General features: G+C 34.3%; 1 protein-coding gene across 1 annotated transcript in view; it reads right to left on the minus strand.

Annotated features, from left to right (window-relative positions):
• The window catches only part of LOC124369902 (nose resistant to fluoxetine protein 6), a 119,929-nt gene extending 101,363 nt beyond the window's left edge, over positions 1–18,566 (minus strand). Inside the window, exon 1 of the mRNA XM_046828064.1 lies at positions 18,456–18,566. Within this exon, the coding sequence (XP_046684020.1) occupies positions 18,456–18,546 (91 nt within the window). The 5' untranslated portion in view covers positions 18,547–18,566. The remainder of the gene's footprint in view (positions 1–18,455) is intronic.
• Positions 18,567–18,825: the final 259 nt, after the last annotated feature.

Raw genomic sequence — 18,825 nt, forward strand, 5'->3', positions numbered from 1 at the left:
AAACCTTAGAGTTTTTACTTGGACCAAGAGAAACCTAAGTCATGTACAAGTTTCAAGTCTCTAGAACTTTTCTATCAAGAATTGTACAGACGGACAGACAAAATGATGGACGCACCTTTTACCATTTAGCTCCAAAATAAATACAGCTCTTTCTAGAACCAAGAGGAATCTAAGTTATGTACAAGTTTCAAGTCTCTAGGACCTTTCTATCAAGAATTGTACAGACGGACAGACAAAATGACGGACGCAACTTTTACCATTTAGCTCCAAAATAAATACAGCTCTTTCTGGGACCAAGAGGAATCTAAGTTATGTACAAGTTTCAAGTCTCTAGGACCTTTCTATCAAGAATTGTACAGACGGACAGACAAAATGACGGACGCAACTTTTACCATTTAGCTCCAAAATAAATACAGCTCTTTCTGGGACCAAGAGGAATCTAAGTTATGTACAAGTTTCAAGTCTCTAGAACCTTTCTATCAAGAATTGTACAGACGGACAGACAAAATGACGGACGCAACTTTTACCATTTAGCTCCAAAATAAATACAGCTCTTTCTGGGACCAAGAGGAATCTAAGTTATGTACAAGTTTCAAGTCTCTAGGACCTTTCTATCAAGAATTGTACAGACGGACAGACAAAATGACGGACGCAACTTTTACCATTTAGCTCCAAAATAAATACAGCTCTTTCTGGGACCAAGAGGAATCTAAGTTATGTACAAGTTTCAAGTCTCTAGTACCTTTCTATAAAAAGTTATCGCATTGCTGGACTGTCAGAAAACGACACGATTTTAAGAAGCACCCGATAGATCTTTCATAATTAAACCCACAGGTGTGGATTAGTGTGGGGACTAAATAGCTTGAAATATTGTAATGCATTGGTACCTTTTGCGTAGGGTATCAATAGCGAAATAATTTACAGCATTCAGATCTTTTCTTAAATTCTGAACAGTGGTCTCGACAACCTAATGTTGCATAACTCAAATTTAATAAAGGTTTTCAGTATTTTCCCATTTTAGCCTGAAAAGAGTTTTAATGAAGCGTCAAGTAAAGAATTGTAACTGCCTTTAGTCTAAATGTCTTATAAAAAGTTAAAAATGTATAGGCTAAGTTCAAAGACAATTAATGCTGAAACTTGGAAATATTTTCAAACGTTTCTATGGAAGGAATTTCCCAGGAACACAATAAGGAAACTTCTATAAATGAGAGGGATATTTTTAAAGCGCGTAAAGTCCCGATTTCTCTTATTTATATTTTACATATTTCATTATTTATTACTAATTATTTTTTATATTTAATAAATGAAATTTTGTAAGCAGACATTACAAATCCCACCTTAGTGTTCTACGAATGCAACTTATACAATTGAAAACAGTTTATAATTTGCTTTAAAATTGTCTGAATCTGCATATTGTACTCCAAAATTATTTAAAAAATTTACCTTTAAATGTAGCGAATTAAAAAATAAATAACTATACACAAACAATCATGCAGAGTCAAATGCCAGTAAGTAGCAGAGCCAATCAGAAATTTGTAACTTTGGCTGTTCGTTACTTACGTTTAATTACTGAGATCTATTTTTTAGATATTTACCTTTAAACGAAGGAGTTTCAACAGACATTTAACATATAAGTCAAGTGTTTCTGAAGCAAGGTGCTAAAACAATTCACAGCTTGGAAGTTCGACCAAGATGTTCTGTTGTTAGGTGCTCGATAAGAAGTGACACAGTGACCCGCTTAGAACACTGTCAAGGTCGTTCTCGACACCTCATGATTGCTTTGAAGGATGCACTCTCTCTATCTCTCTCTTTCCACATTTCCTGGCAGCGAGCAACGCGCAACGATGTCAACACAGTGTTCAAGTAGTTCATGAACTTTGAACATTTCTTTCTTTATTCAAAAAAGATTATTTAAAATTAGTGCTTCACAAAAAGCTTTTTATTTTAACAAGTACTTGTGGTCGTCCAGTGTACGAAAATTTCCTTTGCATGTGTCAGAGTCATTCTAGAAAACAGATGCGGCGAATATCATCCTTTGGTGTTGTTTGTTGCCTTCTTTGAAGTGAAATGGTAATGTTACATTATTTTACTTTGTTGTTTTTACGTACTTAAACTTAAAGTACTTTGATAGGGCCAAACCAATCAACTCCCCTTATCCTAAATAATTGTGATCATTAAGGAAATAGATAATATACCAAATCATGCCTCAAACAACATCGAACATGTTTCTTTGCGCCCCCCCCCCCCACGAGATAGTTACAGGTAGTTTGGTTAATTCACAATTTTGTACATTTTTTCCGAATAATCGTTTGTCATGTTTTTTGTTGCGTTGTGTTACCAGCAATGGTGGATCTAGAGGAAGGACCATGGGCCTGTACTGATTTATGAAAAAAATTAATTGCGTTTATATTGTAAACACAAAAATTAAATATTCTTACCTTAATGAACTAGACTTTGAATATGAGTAAATCTCTTTCTAAACAATATTTTTTATATAGAAGTGCTAAATTACCTTTAACAGTAATGGTAAGCAAAGCTCCAGTGACTCTTTCCAAAATTCAGGACTGGAACCACCCTTGGTCAGCAGGAAATATATTATGAGCTCGAAGCATAACTTTCGCATGAGGTACTCGCTTGTTTGTACCTATGCGTACTTTGTTTAGAGTACACCAACAATGCGCTAATTGCTTTGGCAACGTTGTGAGCTATTACTGTATGGCAATGTCGCGCCCAGCTTGTTTATAGCAGGATTGATTTTTTTCAAGTGTGTGTTTTTTTACCTCAGGGCTGATTTGGACACTGGATTTTCAAGAGTTTTACGCGTTGGGAGCCTTTGGGCAGTGCGAGGATCGTTCTAAGTTGCAACCTTACTTTTGTAACAGTTACGATTACCGTTAGGATATTTCGAACTTTATTCGTATCACCTCGTTTTGCTTGTCTAGTCAAAGGATTATATATTAAGGTGGTACAGTTGGTTTTTGTTGGGATACTATTTTTTATTTTAAATTCACAATCCTTTCAGATATCGTCCCTAAAGACAGGAAAAGTATATTTTTGTATTACTCGAAGAGGAGTTATAAATATTTAGAAATAAAATATGTTGGCAATAGTTAGGCTCAAATAGAAATTTCAGAAGATACAATTTTTTTTTCTGTAAGTACAGCTTCAGAAAGTGACATGACTTTTAACGATAAGAAAATTACATTTGATAATAAAACACAAAGAAAAAAAATAACTTTTTGTATGAATACTTTCTGTAAACATTAATTCCTTTTCAATTAAACATTATATAACCCCAATATATAATATATATATATATATATATATATATATATATATATATATATATATTATAAAAGGTTTATATTATTATTAAATTATGACCTCTAGTTATATTTCATATACATTTCGTAAACAATTAATATCATTATCGCAAACAGATTTTCATCTAGCCCGATCACAGGATGTCTCTAAATTTTGCTTAAAATAGTATACCTCCTCATGGAATGATTGATATATGTATATATATATTTTTACTATCTTCAGAAAGGGCATCATAAAGGCTTGTAACCTAAATTTAGTTTAAACATACACAAGACATTATTCAACCGAAACATATAGCACCACCATATATAGCATTCCACGTGGATGTTGACTGTACTTTCAATGCGATTTGTTGACTGTACTTTCAATGCGATTGGTCAGGTAACCAAATTTCAGAATTCTTCAAATTAGACTTTTCTACGTTTTTCTGCTAAATCTTTTAGTACGCACATTCCTTTTAGTGGGCGCTTTCAACACCAATGGCATTTTTGCCAGAATTAACCGTTTTAGAGGAAAAACTGTCCAAACACATTTACAATTTTGTATTGACCTCACCGGGAATCGAACCCGGGACCTCTCGGTTAGAGAGAGGTAGCGTTTCCCCTACGCTACTTTCAAGGTCACTCACTCAGACCGCTAGGGGGAGACGAGTGCTATTACTTGCGTTTATCACCAAAACGAGGCCCGGAGCAGGTCCGGCGCGGAATGTTGGTGTTGCTGGTCACGAGACAGAAGAACCGGAGAAAATAACAACCGGCATTAAGTACAAGGTTGCGGCATTTCTCAATGGGGAGTGTATCTATTGCACTGTCCTCCTTAGAGAACCTGTCGAGACGCATAGAGAAATTATCACAAAAAACATATCATTACCTTTATGATGTGAACTATCGAAATGGTATCTGCAGGTGTGCGCATGCGCAGGGCACTGCGGTAGCTACAAGTCTGTGTAGTTACTTCAGGGTTCTCAATGTTTTCCTGACTACGTTCTCTCTTGTACCGTGTAGGGGTGTATCCGGTACATTCAAAATTCGGATGGACTCCTTCATGAAATAGTTACACGGTTAATAAATAATTAAAAAATCAACAACTCCCTAATGTAGCAAGATCTATCCTTCAATCACAATAATTATCGGTCTTTGGTTAGGACGTAATTTTAAATTTCAAAGTTACAGCCCTTTGAAATAACTTCCTTAGAGATGGACTTTAGTTAGAAAACAAACTAGAAGTTTTTGTTATTCACACCACGAAAATTTACCAGTGGTTAAAGTAGGAAGATATACGATTTTGTACCATTGCTAAATCAAATCCGTTAAAAAGAAAATTTTGAATACATAGATGGGTCATATCTCCAGGGAGTGCTATCTTTTTTAATGGTTTATGACTTAAAATATGATACATTTTAATGAAATGTAGTGTAAGGAAATTACATGTTTAAATAAAAATAAAAGAATAATTCCAACCAAAGCCCGAATGGTTGGAATGGTTGGTCCACTCTAGAGTGTTTTTGAACAAAATAGAATTGCATGAACATCGGTTTCCCAACTGCGCGAAACCCTCTCTACATGATTAGGTTTGTGAAACACTAATAATAATTCGCATACTTGTCTTTTCTTTTTGGATCGCTCTGGATTTAAGAGGATACTTTCTTCTCCCCTCTTCCTACCCAATTTAATAATTACAGTGAGGAAAAAATACGAATTGAGGAAAAAAGAAGTTGATTCATCCAAAAATAAAGAAAGACCTTAGAACACATTGCTTGAACCTAACATTGAACAAAGTTGTTCAATGTGACGAGTCCATTGAACCCCACGTGGGCACGACGACGCGACGGCACGACGCAGACTAGCAGGTCTGCAAGGAATCCGATCTGTCGAGAGTCGGACCAAACCGTATCAGTGGGTCGCGGTTGACCGTCACCGCCACCGTCACCCGTGATGCAAGCCAAATGTTAAGTAACTTCATTGCCCGCCGCCAATCGCCGCGCCGCGCCGCCCTGTTCCGACCGGTTCGACGCACACAACGCACATCACTTTTATTGTTTTTCCCTCCCAGAATTTATTACAGTGCACCTTTTTGCACATCCGTATTTCGGCGTCGCTTTTGTGACCTAATTTACACATATTGCGCCGACATCCCTCTTATATCTTTCTTTCATCACTTTTATTCAATTCATTTATCAAATTTATTTATATAAACGAATAGGGAAATTTTGAAAAATGCCAACCACAACTGAAGTACAAAATAAATATTAGGTGTCCCTCCAAATATTAATAGACTACGGGAAAATTGGATTGTTTGATCTAATCAGTCATTTCGGTTTGGATGTGTAATGTGACTCACTTACAATTTTGTATTATCCACAACACAAAAAACAAAAACACTTTTGTACACTGCTCGTTTAAAAAAAATCTTATTTTAAATTTAGACTTAAGAGTGCTCATTAGTCGCTAGCTAGCTGCTGGCCTTGGCTAAATGATCCGCTTTTAACAAGGGATAAAGTTTAAAAGTGTATTATAAGTAGGAACTCGTAACAAATTAAAGAAATTTGCACCTCAGAATTTAGATTTTAGAGCATCAGTGCCAATGAATTGTTGTTAAATATTTATCGATTATCTGTTAATATTAATGGTTTATAATTTTTATCCTACATAGAAACTAAATACAAATGATAAACAATGTATTAACAGATAATCGTATTTTTTAAACGTATTGACATTGACACACTAAAATCTAGGTTTCTGATGTGGTACATTTATTTATTTATTTGAGACAAGTTCCCATTTTATTGAAATTTTAAAATTAAGCCTCCTGTTAAAAGCAGAGTCTCAGATGCGCGGTCGGCAGCTAGCGTTACATATTAATGGGAAATTGTAAACCAATAGTAGCAGGACCGATAATGCACATCCACGTGGGAATGAAGGGCGCGAAGCTTTATCTTAATTGGCTGAAGCGAAACCAATCCACCATCAATATGCAGGATTAATTTTTACCTTATTGTATATTGTATTATTTCTCAACTGCGTAATGGTTATAATGTTGGAAATAAATTAAATGAAAGCAACAAACAATATGGCTTAGTAATCCCAGACTGCCAAGATTTTGATAATCAGATGCTTATTTTTTAAATTTATTTTCCATCATAACTATTTCTAAGGTTTCTCATACTATCATTAAAAAATAGTATGGAATATTTGCAAGTACTTTTTTGACGAATTATAATTATTTCTTTCCTTTTGTAACTACGTTTTGCTATGGTAAATTTTGTCTTAAGAAACAAAGTTATCAAGAAAAATAAATGCAGCAATGAAAACATTAACAGATTATCTAAAACGAGTATTCCTGTAATTAGGAAGCCACATTAATTGCTGAGTGGCCAGATTGGTCAGACATTGGTTAAGCTTCCGCCAATCACTCACGGTGGTTGTGCATTAATTGTGCTAGCAATCTTTTGACTTGGGATGAGCCAGAAATCCTAGATGATCGTTAACTTGTGATAATTAAATTTCTTTGTGAGCCATGTTTTATAATGGCCAGTATCGGCTTCAAACATATAACTGAATGTATCAGAAAATCGGTTTACGTAAAGTGACTTAGTCGGACAGATTTGGTTCACGATTGAACTGGTAGACCGGCTTGACATGCCCTACTTCAGCCCGAGTGCCATATCCCTGTCGGTCTTGTAGGGAGCGGCGGGACTCTGCCGCGGCCTATCTGAAGGGAAAGGCGTAAAACAATGGACGGAACCAAAGCCAACATTCGACTCACTTATCTGAAGGCTTCCTGTTAACGCAATGTTTGGTGTTGACAAAGACATTAGTACTAGTACCGAGCCACGGGTCTACGAGTGTGTGAGACGTACTCGTGTACGCCACAGACGCGCCTGTCCAAACATCGGATTCATTTTCAAATCCTCACTTTCGCCCACACCACTTCTTGACTGAGACTGCTCACAGATCTCATTCCAGAATCGTTTTCTGTTGCACGGCACAACTTTTACATAACTGCATCTTTCTTACAGCTGCAGTCTATACAACTAATAATTTTTAAAGTGCAATAATAAATAAAATTATTAATCACGAAACAACCTGCTACGTAATTTCTATCGTGATATATTTTTACACAATAGCCTAGCATTGTTTACAAAGAGTACAAATCATAGTAATCATCTAACCAACGTACTGAAGTCGTACTTCTTTCCTATCGTTAAAGTCTCCGCTTTAACTGGGGATCACAAACCGACCATTCTCTAGTTTGGTAGTTGGTTTTATTTTTGATTTTTTTCATGTAAAATAAACTGTATATTTTCACTATTCCACGCATATATTGCATATTCTCCTAAGATGCAGGTACAGTCCTACGGGTAATCAAAATTATCAATCTTCTTCCATATACTAAATTATCCTTTGAACTTATCGAATTCCAGATATGGCGGGTGATCGAATATTAACTATTAATTACGAAAGTATTAGAATAAGATGAATATGTGAAACAATAAGAAGGTCTTGTGCTGCTGAAATGTTCATTAGCACAATCTCCCAAGAGAACAGAAAGCCCTTCAAAGGCTCATTCTCTGTAAATACCAGAAGATGTTTCCTTTACAAGAACAATGCAACTCACGTCTATATTAGTAGTCACCTACATTATAGTGGCACGTCCTGGTGCCGAAGACGACTGACGATAAGGGAAATTGAGCACGGAGAAGCCAGAAACCCCGCGGAAAGTCCGGTAGAAGAATTGAACTTGACCGAGGCCAAGGCTGAGTCAGGGAACTATCAGATAAGTTGACATTCTGTGCCAAGTGTAGAATAGCTTGTAGCCGGTAACAGTCGTGGTGTTTGGCCGAGACCCAAGCCAACTACAGGCCCTCTCTAGAAGAGCGGATTCTACCACACAATATTTCACAAACTATACGTAATCTAGAAGTTTTGAGATGCTTTCGTTGGCGTAGCTATCTGACCAAACTCCATTATTTTCCACCGGAAACACACCAGAACCAGTTAGACTTCACGCGAAAAAACATTTTAACCATCGCTATCAAAGTCTCCTCTTAAACATTTCTGGACGAAGGGGAATATTTTCAGCAGCTATTACTTAAGAGGACGTGAAACTTACTAATTCAATGCAAAAATAAACTGGTTGAAAAATTGTTTTTCTACAACTGCTTGGTTTTGGAGGCATTGCTGAATAAGCTACTTCTTTCGTCGCGTATGTACAATTTTATACATTTCCATTGTTTTCACACCATCGTTAAGACAACTCGCTCTGGTAGAAGTCAAGAAAATGTTACATCCTGGACTTTCATAAAGAACTACACTTGGGATATCATAGATTATATAAGTCAACAAAACGAACATGATCTTGTCTGTGTGGGTTTTGCAGTCACACAAATATGACAGCTTCCTTTACATCATGAGGAAGTTACCATTTATAACAAACCTTTTGAAACGCATTGCTTGATGTCTATAGTAGTCTACAATAAATACAAGAAAAGGTGACAGTAGAAGGTTACTTTATTGTACTGTGTTATCATAGTTCCTTTGAGTGCACTGAAATGTTTGCACAGTCCGTAGTGGCACTGACATTGGACCTTGGGTGCCCTCAGCAGTCGCACTACAAGCTGAGCTGCAGGTAGTGTGCTGTCAGGTTATGTATGTACAGCCTGTCCTCGCACGGAACTGTCCTGCCTACAGCTTTTGTTCGGTCCCTTTATGCGCCATTTGGGATTCTGGCAAGGACAGTTCTCCATAATAAACGTACGTCTCTTCGAGGTCAACTTAGCCGTCAAAGTGCACGCTAGAGCCGGACTGGATGTAAATGTGTGGATACCCTGGGATACCCACTCAAAAACCTGCACCCTTCGCTTCATTCCTCATATTCCATTGTGTTGTCAAGCCAGACGCCTCAAATTTTTATTTTGCTTTGCTTTATCTTACAGCTTAGCTTGGTTTTCAGCAAAGATACGCCGTTTATATTACTTTGTAAACAATTAAACCTAATTAAAAAAACTACATTCTGTAAACATGAATTTGCATTTTTGTTCAAAACGAATTGATCTCTTCTATGCGAAGTATAATTTACGTGTATGGTAACGGTAAGTAATAAAACAAGTTCGTTGAACTAGTTTCTAAGTTATATGACCCATTGAAATAGGTTACTTTGCAATTCTATATTGCTGTAAGTTGTGACGTAATTTTGATTATAGTACTAGAAGCTACTTTGTAGAAGTTGTAGAAAATACAAAATTATTAATTTTATAGTTATAGACCAGTAAATATAAAAACAAATCTTTTAAATTTATAAATAATTTTTAAAACTCACTGTTAATTATTAAAAATTACCTATGAATTAAACATTTGCAACTATTAGCCCAAAAATGTGTGATTTGTGTTAACAATAATGTTTGATTGTATGAAACTTTCGTAAAATTTCAAAAATAGGAATATATCATGTCTTTCTGATCTTCCAGAAAGTACATATTCTGCATTGTTACCATAGACACAAAACACATCATTTAGTTTTTCAAACCCAAATCTAAAAATTAGTGAGAGTTTTAATACCATGCTGTAAAATAGTTTTTCAACCACTTTTAGGGTTATCTATTTATGACAGGCATTTGAAAAATGCATAATCTTACATTTGTTTTCTAAAGTTAATTTTGACTTTTATTTGTTTAAAATGGTATAGCTAATGCTATATCCCATATAAAGATCTGCAACAATCACAATTCTTTCTGAGACCTCTAAATGTATTAGTATATGTTTTCATGTTCATTCAAAAACTTGAAACGAAATGTCATTTGATTATGTGTTACTTTTGTAAAAAAGTCTTTCCTCATCTCTCCGTCTCTTGTTGGTGATCAACATTTCAAAAATGTGCCATAGAGAATATCATCTGCCCGAGAGAATACGTTTACCAAAAACCGGTTTCACAAATGTCAAATTATAAAAGTTAAGTTACTTACCGTTCTCATCGATATTGCCCAATATTGTGAAATGTGAGTGTGTCAGTTTCCCACAAGGTGTGAATATTTACAAACAAATGCCACGGAGCAGTACATGGGGCGCCCGCTTACAAAACCGCCCTGCCAAAGTTGACGGAACCGGACTCGAATTATTAGACCGTGCCACCGCCGTGTTCGAACCCGATACCTTCGGCCGTTTTGGTTCAGTTTCGCAAATTTCTTCGTGCCCCTTTTGCATAATGGTCGGTAATTTCTTTGTTATGTAGTGTCTTCCGATTGTCGGGTCGGACTATAAAATCGATGGTTTGTCGATTTCGTCCTATTGTCACCAATTGATTTATGGAATGCGATTGTTATCTAATCCTGACTGTAGAACCGACAGGATTTACACCAGGAGAGGTAAACATCTGCCTCTAAGAGGCACACCATTGCCCTGATAGACCTCACAGTCGCTCCTAACAGCAACTACACCTCCAAAAACTTGATTTATAGCAAGAGCTACCATTTTAAACAAATAAAAGTCCAAATTAACTTTAGAAAACAAATGTAAGATTATGCATTTTTCAAATGCCTGTCATAAATAGATAACCCTAAAAGTGGTTGAAACACTATTTTACGACATGGTATTAAAACTCTCACTATTTTTAGATTTGGGTTTGAAAAACTAAATGATGTGTTTTGTGTCTATGGCAACTGACAATCTCAAGCTAAAGTACTACAAATTTGTCTTACCGCATTTTGCGGTGTTCTAACTAAAAATTAGAAAATATAACACATTATTTCATGATACATACTAAGCGACTTATTCAGAACATATAAAACTGTTTCTAATTGCTGCTAGTTTTCTGTTAATACTATGATATTTATCACTCCAAACAGGCTTTGCCTTGGAGTTTTTTTCTCTTTATTTCTCATTTCTCATAATTTAATTGTTTTATATTATATTTATATTTAAGTGTCAAGTTAGGACCATTTCATCTTCCGCTTAGGGCAGCATCCAAAATTTGACACTGCCAAAGGCACGACTTCTGGCATCTGGAGTCCACGTTCGTCTGAAGAGATCCAAAAAAGGTTGACAATGAAGACGTTTAAAACGAACTCTTAGCATCATTTTAACATCAGACACATCCAGACTACAACAGAGGTCTATTTTGTTTACCCAAAAGCCAGCCCGTGTAATCCAGATGAAGTTTTTGTTTCTCTGGGTTCGTAGCCATATTCCATATGAAGCTTTACTTGGAAATAGGACTCCAAATAAAACCATACTTCAACTCCACTTTGTGCAATAATGGTCCAATTGTTAGATCCGTGTGTATCTATATTATTAGAGATCAGTTGTGCAATATGCAATACAGATCATTAACGCAAAACCTCATTTAGTTATAATCTATTATGGTTTAGCTTCGGCGACCACAAGATTAAAATTTATCGTAGTCTTTAGTTACGTTAAGTAGAATCCAAAATCAAAAATTTCAAAAAGTTGGTTTCAATCACCATTTAATGACGATCGAGAAATGGTTCATCAGGATATGAATGTAATATTAACTGGATGTGCCCTTCACTTTGGACATAACTCAAAATCAGTTTATAGTTATACTTAGTAAGTTTCTAAGCGGTGCGTTGTCAATCCTCTTAAGACAAATGATCACTTAAGAAGTCACTCACAAGCACAGTCATTTTGAATTAATCATCGATATGTTTTATAGCATCCTGCTGATGATCGTGTTGTTATACGAATGTTAACGGTTCTTCCCTAGCTTATGTTTTGAATTACTGGCTTTCAAATATTTATATTTACCTAGTTTTACCGAAAACCCGCATGTTCATACTCTTCTGATCAGTCAAACGTATGTGTATTTAAATGCTGGTGAATGGGTCATAACATCATTTTATAGGATTAATAAAAGATTGAAAATACGAAAGTGATAATATTATAGACCTAAATATCTATAACCGACCAAGATTGTTAAATTGGTTGCAAAAATCCTTTAAGTGCCATTCCGCACGATATTGTAACAACATCAATTACATGGGACAGTCAGTCATTAAAACGCATGACCAACTATAATTTAATTTCATCAGAAAGAAAGTGAAAATAGTAGAACAAAAGCTTCTCCTTTTTGATGCACAAAAGATGCAGCGCAGAGAGGAGTGCGGGACGTGCAGGGCCGTCTGCTACCGGTTACATAACACTCTCTGGGTATATAGCCCTCTGAAAGCTGCCAAACTGGGGTTAAATTGGCTATAAAACGTTATTAGTCTCAACATGGGCAATCTCGACATCACATTTGCGGCACAGTGAAACGTTATACCATCCTTACAAGTTGGAGTGAAACAGTATAATCTTGTTATTGAAACACGCTGGCTGCTGTAGGACCGAAACTTGTGGCTCTGAGCAGCTGAAGAGTAGCGTTTTAGGGCAGTTGCCGCATTTGGGTTTCTTCCTAATTATGATTTGGAGAATGATTTTAATAACACAAAATATATTTTTGTGTGATACAAACATTGTGTCAAATTGGAAAAGCCTTAAATTATGGCTATGGATAATGTTAAAAAACTGCAAACGAAAAATCACGAAAAACCGTTTTTTGTGAAGATTTTTTACAATTAATTAAAAGGTATTGCAGCTGAAACAAGATCTTTTCGTCCATCCGCAACAACAGTCAAGTTGTTTGATGCAAATAACATATCTACCCCTATCAGCTATAACCCACCCAGCTGAAACCTGGTCTCCGACAAACAAGGTAAATCAAATGCAAGCCTAAGTTCGCCATTTTTGCTTGTGGATTATTACTATCAAGCGCTGTAACCTACAGGCAATTTGCATTGTTTCAACTACACAAGCCGGTATTCTAGAAATTGATAGAGACATTGAGAAACAATCGATGTGGCGCATTCGATTTGGTAGAAGTCGAAGTGGGAGGATTGTCAGAAGAGTTAAAAATGCCAAATGACAATGTTGTCAGTAAGTCGAACATTCTTAGCTAAACCTTACACATACACACACAAATAATAGTTAAACGAGTTTCATCCAACGAGATGTAAAGGCGACGTTTTTAGCGAAACGCTTGGTCTTTATCTATTTGGCTGACTCTGATTTCATAGTTATTTATAATACCAAAATATATATTTTATATATACATTTTTAAAATATTTTTTATATTTATTTATAGTGTGTTAAGCTAGAAAAATATAACATGTAATAAAACTAATCACCTGATGTTGTTAGTACATTAGTGAGTTTGATGATCATTGTTTTATGAATTCCTATACAGATATTATTGTTCTAACAGAAAGCAAATTGGCACATGAGCTTAGTGGCTATAAAATAGTCGGTGCTGGAAAAAGAATTCAGTATTTCCCCTTGGTTTATTCAGCCACCATTTATTTATTTATTTATTGTGTGACTTAGAGTAAAAGTAAATAACGTAATAGTTCCTAATGTGCTATATTTCATCTTTTTACGATCTGACAATTACCACATTAAGATACTTTCAATGTGCCTCGCAACAATAGAAACTTAAATAGATAGAATGCATTGACTCTTGTTTCATGAGTTTTGGATAAATAAAGGTCAGCAAATCACAATGTTCAGTGTTTGTTTGGTATGGACAGATGGACCCTAAATAACAATAAACCAATAGAATTAAACATTTAATGTCTAAACGTAATGCATTTATTTATTAGATTTAAAGAAACAAAAATGTTTACCGTATAAATACAGTAAAAAATAAAACTTAAAAAACTAAAAATTAAACTAAGCGTATTATTTTAATTACATGCCACAAAAAACGAATGTTATTGAATGTTTTCTAAATGGGTTTATATTTCATACCTACTCTGAAAACATAAGTAATTCGTATTAAATCCTTAAACTATACACTATATATTATATATAACAAAATTACGTAAATCAATATATACACAAATGTATAGAGTATATACTTACGCATTTTAGTCGTACTTACTGCTTCTCTCTTCATTGAAACATTTACATGACATTGCAGTTTTTTCATTATGCACTAAATTCTACGTACACTATTCATTGCACCTACAGACTTGGAATAAACAAATTATTCCACTTCGCTCGCATTCTATAATATAAATAACTCACGATTTATTATGTATTTGTATCAACGATATCAGAAGATCTCCATGTTTGACTAACATGGGAAAGGAATCAAATGATCATCCTAATTTATCAATCATGTAATTTAATTTCCTGTCGAATTTAGTTACCAAGTTCCCAATGTTTATATACTTGGTAAGGTTGCGTATCCGAAAGTTTACAATAGTGTAACCATTTTTCATTACTATTGTTATAATATTTGTTTGGAAAAATTTGCTACACTCTAAGGCACTCTTATTTTAGACTATGTTCGTGATTTTTTGCCGACTAAATCCATTGCAAGCTTGGTAGTACTAACATTTTTATCAATTCATGGTTCTGTATGCGTTTATAACCTCAGTAATAAATTTAATTACTTTCCAACTCTGGGAATCTATATAATTCATTGTTATTTATTACCTCGCTTCTTGGAATATAATCATTAAATTATCGGCTAATTTATACTTTTTCGAATTTCGCTCCCTAAGAATAATACTACATATAAATCCATACTATACTACTCCTTTCATTTTGGCAATAGAATTCCGCCCCTTTTACAGCAATCAGCTTATACAGGTCTACGTTCTTTTTATTTATCTCAGTATATGACCGTTTAAAACATATATGTGAAATTTATTTTGCCAAAATTATGAATTAATTATTTACGAACTGTATACTCTACACAGAAACTTTCATAACGAGTTATCTGCGTGTAACAGTAAGAAATCTCGAAAAGTTTGACAACCTCAAATGATAGCGAAATTTTGTACGATTTCAACATAATTCTTGTGGGGCAGTAAAACAGTGTAAAAATTACATTATAATTAAGTGAGTCCAAAGAATATCCAAGCTCAGCCAAGAAACGACAAGTACAGTAAGAGAACCTGCCATTAAACCATTATCGCGTCTGCGCTGGTTTTCACAGCTGGTTGACCTGTGATACGCTAATCACCAGTTCCATTGCCTCTACATATGCATCAGGTCTAAATTAAAAATGTGTTTATATCAACGTCACATAGGTGTCACAACTGGAGCACAGTGGTTGAAAAGGTCATTCTTTTTACGATTAAGCTTATTCTCATGTATATCTACGTATATAGATAGTACAACCATATTAACAAAAAAATATACTATTTATGGAGATTGCCTCGTGGGTTGGCTCATTAGACTGCATATAGGACTTGTTAGATCATTTTACTACAATTTTGGGCTGTCTAAATGAGAGTAGTTTTTATCCATTCAGAAACAGTATCCATAAAGACATGATGTTTTCAAAATTACAATTGCAACGCCATGTAAATTTTACTATACATTTGTCAGGTCACCTAGCTTTTAAAACAGCTAGTAATAACGAAGAGAAATATATTCTTTGGTTTTAGTGCTGAAAGTAGTTTTGTCTGCTTTTAAAATTTTTATGCAAGGACTGAGTTGGAGTTTTCTCTCTCCGGGAGGAAAGAGTATACAACCTCCCTACTATACACTCATATTGAATAGTCTGATATACTTATATTTCTACTTATATTGTGTAATTCAAGTCTTTGTTACACAATATATAGTCTAATTTAATTATATAAATATTTTGTTGGTAAAGTAGCAAAAATATTGTTCAGAAGACGCTCCTTTGGTAAAATCCATACTGATAACATGGATAAGTCTCATAATGTTGATCTGAGAAGATATAGATAAAGAGAGGATTTCAGGAGAGGCTCCTTTGGTCAAAGTCATACTGATAACATAGATAAGTCTTATCATGTTGATTTAAGAAGATAACGATATAGAGGAGATTTCAGAAGAGGCCCTTTTGATCAAAGCTATATTTATAACATAGATAAGTCTCATCATGTTGATCTAAGAAGATACAGATAAAGAGGAGATTTCAGAAGAATCTCTTTTGGTCAATGTCATACTGATTACATGGATCAGTCTCATTGGACCTGATAAAATACTACAAAGAGGAATTTCAGGAGAGGTACTTGGGAGATTAAGATGAAAAGGATTTTTAGGTTAGGATTCTAAGGGCTTGACCATGTAGTGTAATATTACACGCTAATAACAAACACTTATCCACCACCGCAGTGCAGTAGTTTAAGGAGAAGAGAATGAAGAGCAGTTGTCGCGGTTTCTGCCATCTTTATGGTCCAAGGTCATTCACTGATAATGCACATCTCTCTCTCTCTTTATCTATCTCTTTCACCTCCTCCCGTAATCTTATATATATAAAAAATCTTGAGTCACGATGTATGTTGCCAATAAACTCCAAAACGACTGAACCAATTTCAATCAAATTTCACATGTATCCGTAATTTAGTCTAACTTAGAAGTAACTCTATATGTTTGTCGCCTGCCTCTATTTTGTGAGACTTATTAGGATTCATAACAGTTCAAAGTATAATTATACTGTGTCTTAAAATTGAGAATAATTATCTAAGTAGGCCTACAACGATTTTAAGTCAATAGTATATTTTTGATTGATTGATTGATTCTTGGAAATTCTTTCCTTTTTGACTTTTTATAAATGTGGGTGACTTTGACCTGGATTAGACCGGTTTCTAAATACGTCGCACAAAAAAGTAAACGTGTTTTCATTTGCCTCTTTTTGTGTTTGATCTTACATTTGTAAATAAAATAATATAACTAATACCTTTATTATGTTTTAGGTTCCAATATTTTTATTCGTTAGGCAATTAAGAAATTGTATTTTCAGTAAATATATTTATGTTTATATAATTGTATACAAAATCACTATCACGAACTTTTCTTCCATTTCACTTAATTGGGAATTTTTTAAACATTACACAAATAGTGGTTACAATAAATAATGCGGAAAATTTACTAGTAGTTTCGAAAATCTTATCAATACCAATCTTATCATAGTATCATATCCAATTTCACTTAATGACAAAACCAATTTTATTTAGTTATAATAATATTTAGTTATATAACCAAGTTATTTAGGGAACAATATTTTAAACTTAATTTTTAAAGTTATCTTAACTATAGTACAGTATATAGTCAGTATAGCAAAGTAAATTTCGCTACCCTTTAAAAAAATAATAGTTGTAAAATTATGATTTTAAAGAGCTTTAATTATCTAAAGTATGTTGATTAAAAATTAACTTCTTTACGTAACAAATTATTAACTTTATCCTAGAATTGCATTGTCCTTTTTGACGAGACTAAAAATTATAAAAAAATAGTAACACTAGGAAAAAATAAAGTTACTTAACTTGATAATTTTGTAAAGGGTGAGTTCTTAATTGACACAACACCTGAGGCTTAGTCACTTTCACTTATTTATAGTTTACTGTTGTTATAAGCTTACGCTCCACGCAAGAACTAAATAATATTATTCTAGAGAAAAGATTAATACAATGTATTATCATTATTGAAAAAAACTAGACTTGTTTAAAGGATGGATTTATTTTTAATATTTTAATATTTGGGGTTATAGACAATGGGAATATAAAGTAAAATTTATGAATTTCTCGTTAGATAAAACCATGAACCAGCATTTAAAAAAAATTGTCTTAACCCCACCCCAAAAAATAAGGACATTTTAATATTTTTTGGTTTTTTGTTTAATTTTTAATACACAAGAACAATAACGTTATTTGAAATATTATTTTACATTAACTTTAAAACTGTTAAGGGAAATAACTGCAGGTTATTAGGTATTATCATCAATTAATTGTTTTAATTAACTTACTTCGAAATAAAGTAATAATGTTTTGTTCTGATTTTACTTAGATTTTATTTCAAATTTAATAAATTTCAGTGAATTGTTGGTAATTTTCTTTTATTGTTTTTATTTTTTATTTTAGTCATAAGTTAAAAAAAAATACTTATCTGTACGCATTTTATAGATTTTTGTATTTTTGATATTTAAACTTGTTATTTCAGCTTTTACTGTCCATTTTTGTTTTTTAATATATTCATATTTTTTATTTCTATAAAACATTGTATTAGTTACATAATTGATAGTTAATTTCCAAATTCATAATTTTTTGTCTATATGATGGTTTGTCATATAATGCAGTAAACAGGTAGAGAGGGGTGACTTACTGATGAGGGGTGTGGTGGAGATGTTGCCCAGGCGGACCGCAGAAGCGCTCGCACATACGCACAGAACGATACACCACGCGTTCGTCCCCATGTCTTGGTACAGGCGAGGTGAACTGCGGACTGACTGTCAGAGCGGACTCACTCACAGGCCCGCGAGTCACTTTCCCCACCCTCGCTGCTGTCTGACTCACCACCACTCACGTATTTCTGTTGATTGAAACAATCTCTCGTTTTTAAAACCCAAACGAGGCCGAAAAACAAACGGAGCTATCAACGTAAAACGAGGGCTGGATTTACGTATGGGCTGAATGGGCTATAGCCCAGGGCGGAAGAAGTCAGGGGGCGGAAAATATTGGTAAAAAGGTAAAAA

Source organism: Homalodisca vitripennis, chromosome X (genome assembly GCF_021130785.1).
Source record: "Homalodisca vitripennis isolate AUS2020 chromosome X, UT_GWSS_2.1, whole genome shotgun sequence".
Lineage (NCBI taxonomy): Eukaryota > Metazoa > Arthropoda > Insecta > Hemiptera > Cicadellidae > Homalodisca > Homalodisca vitripennis.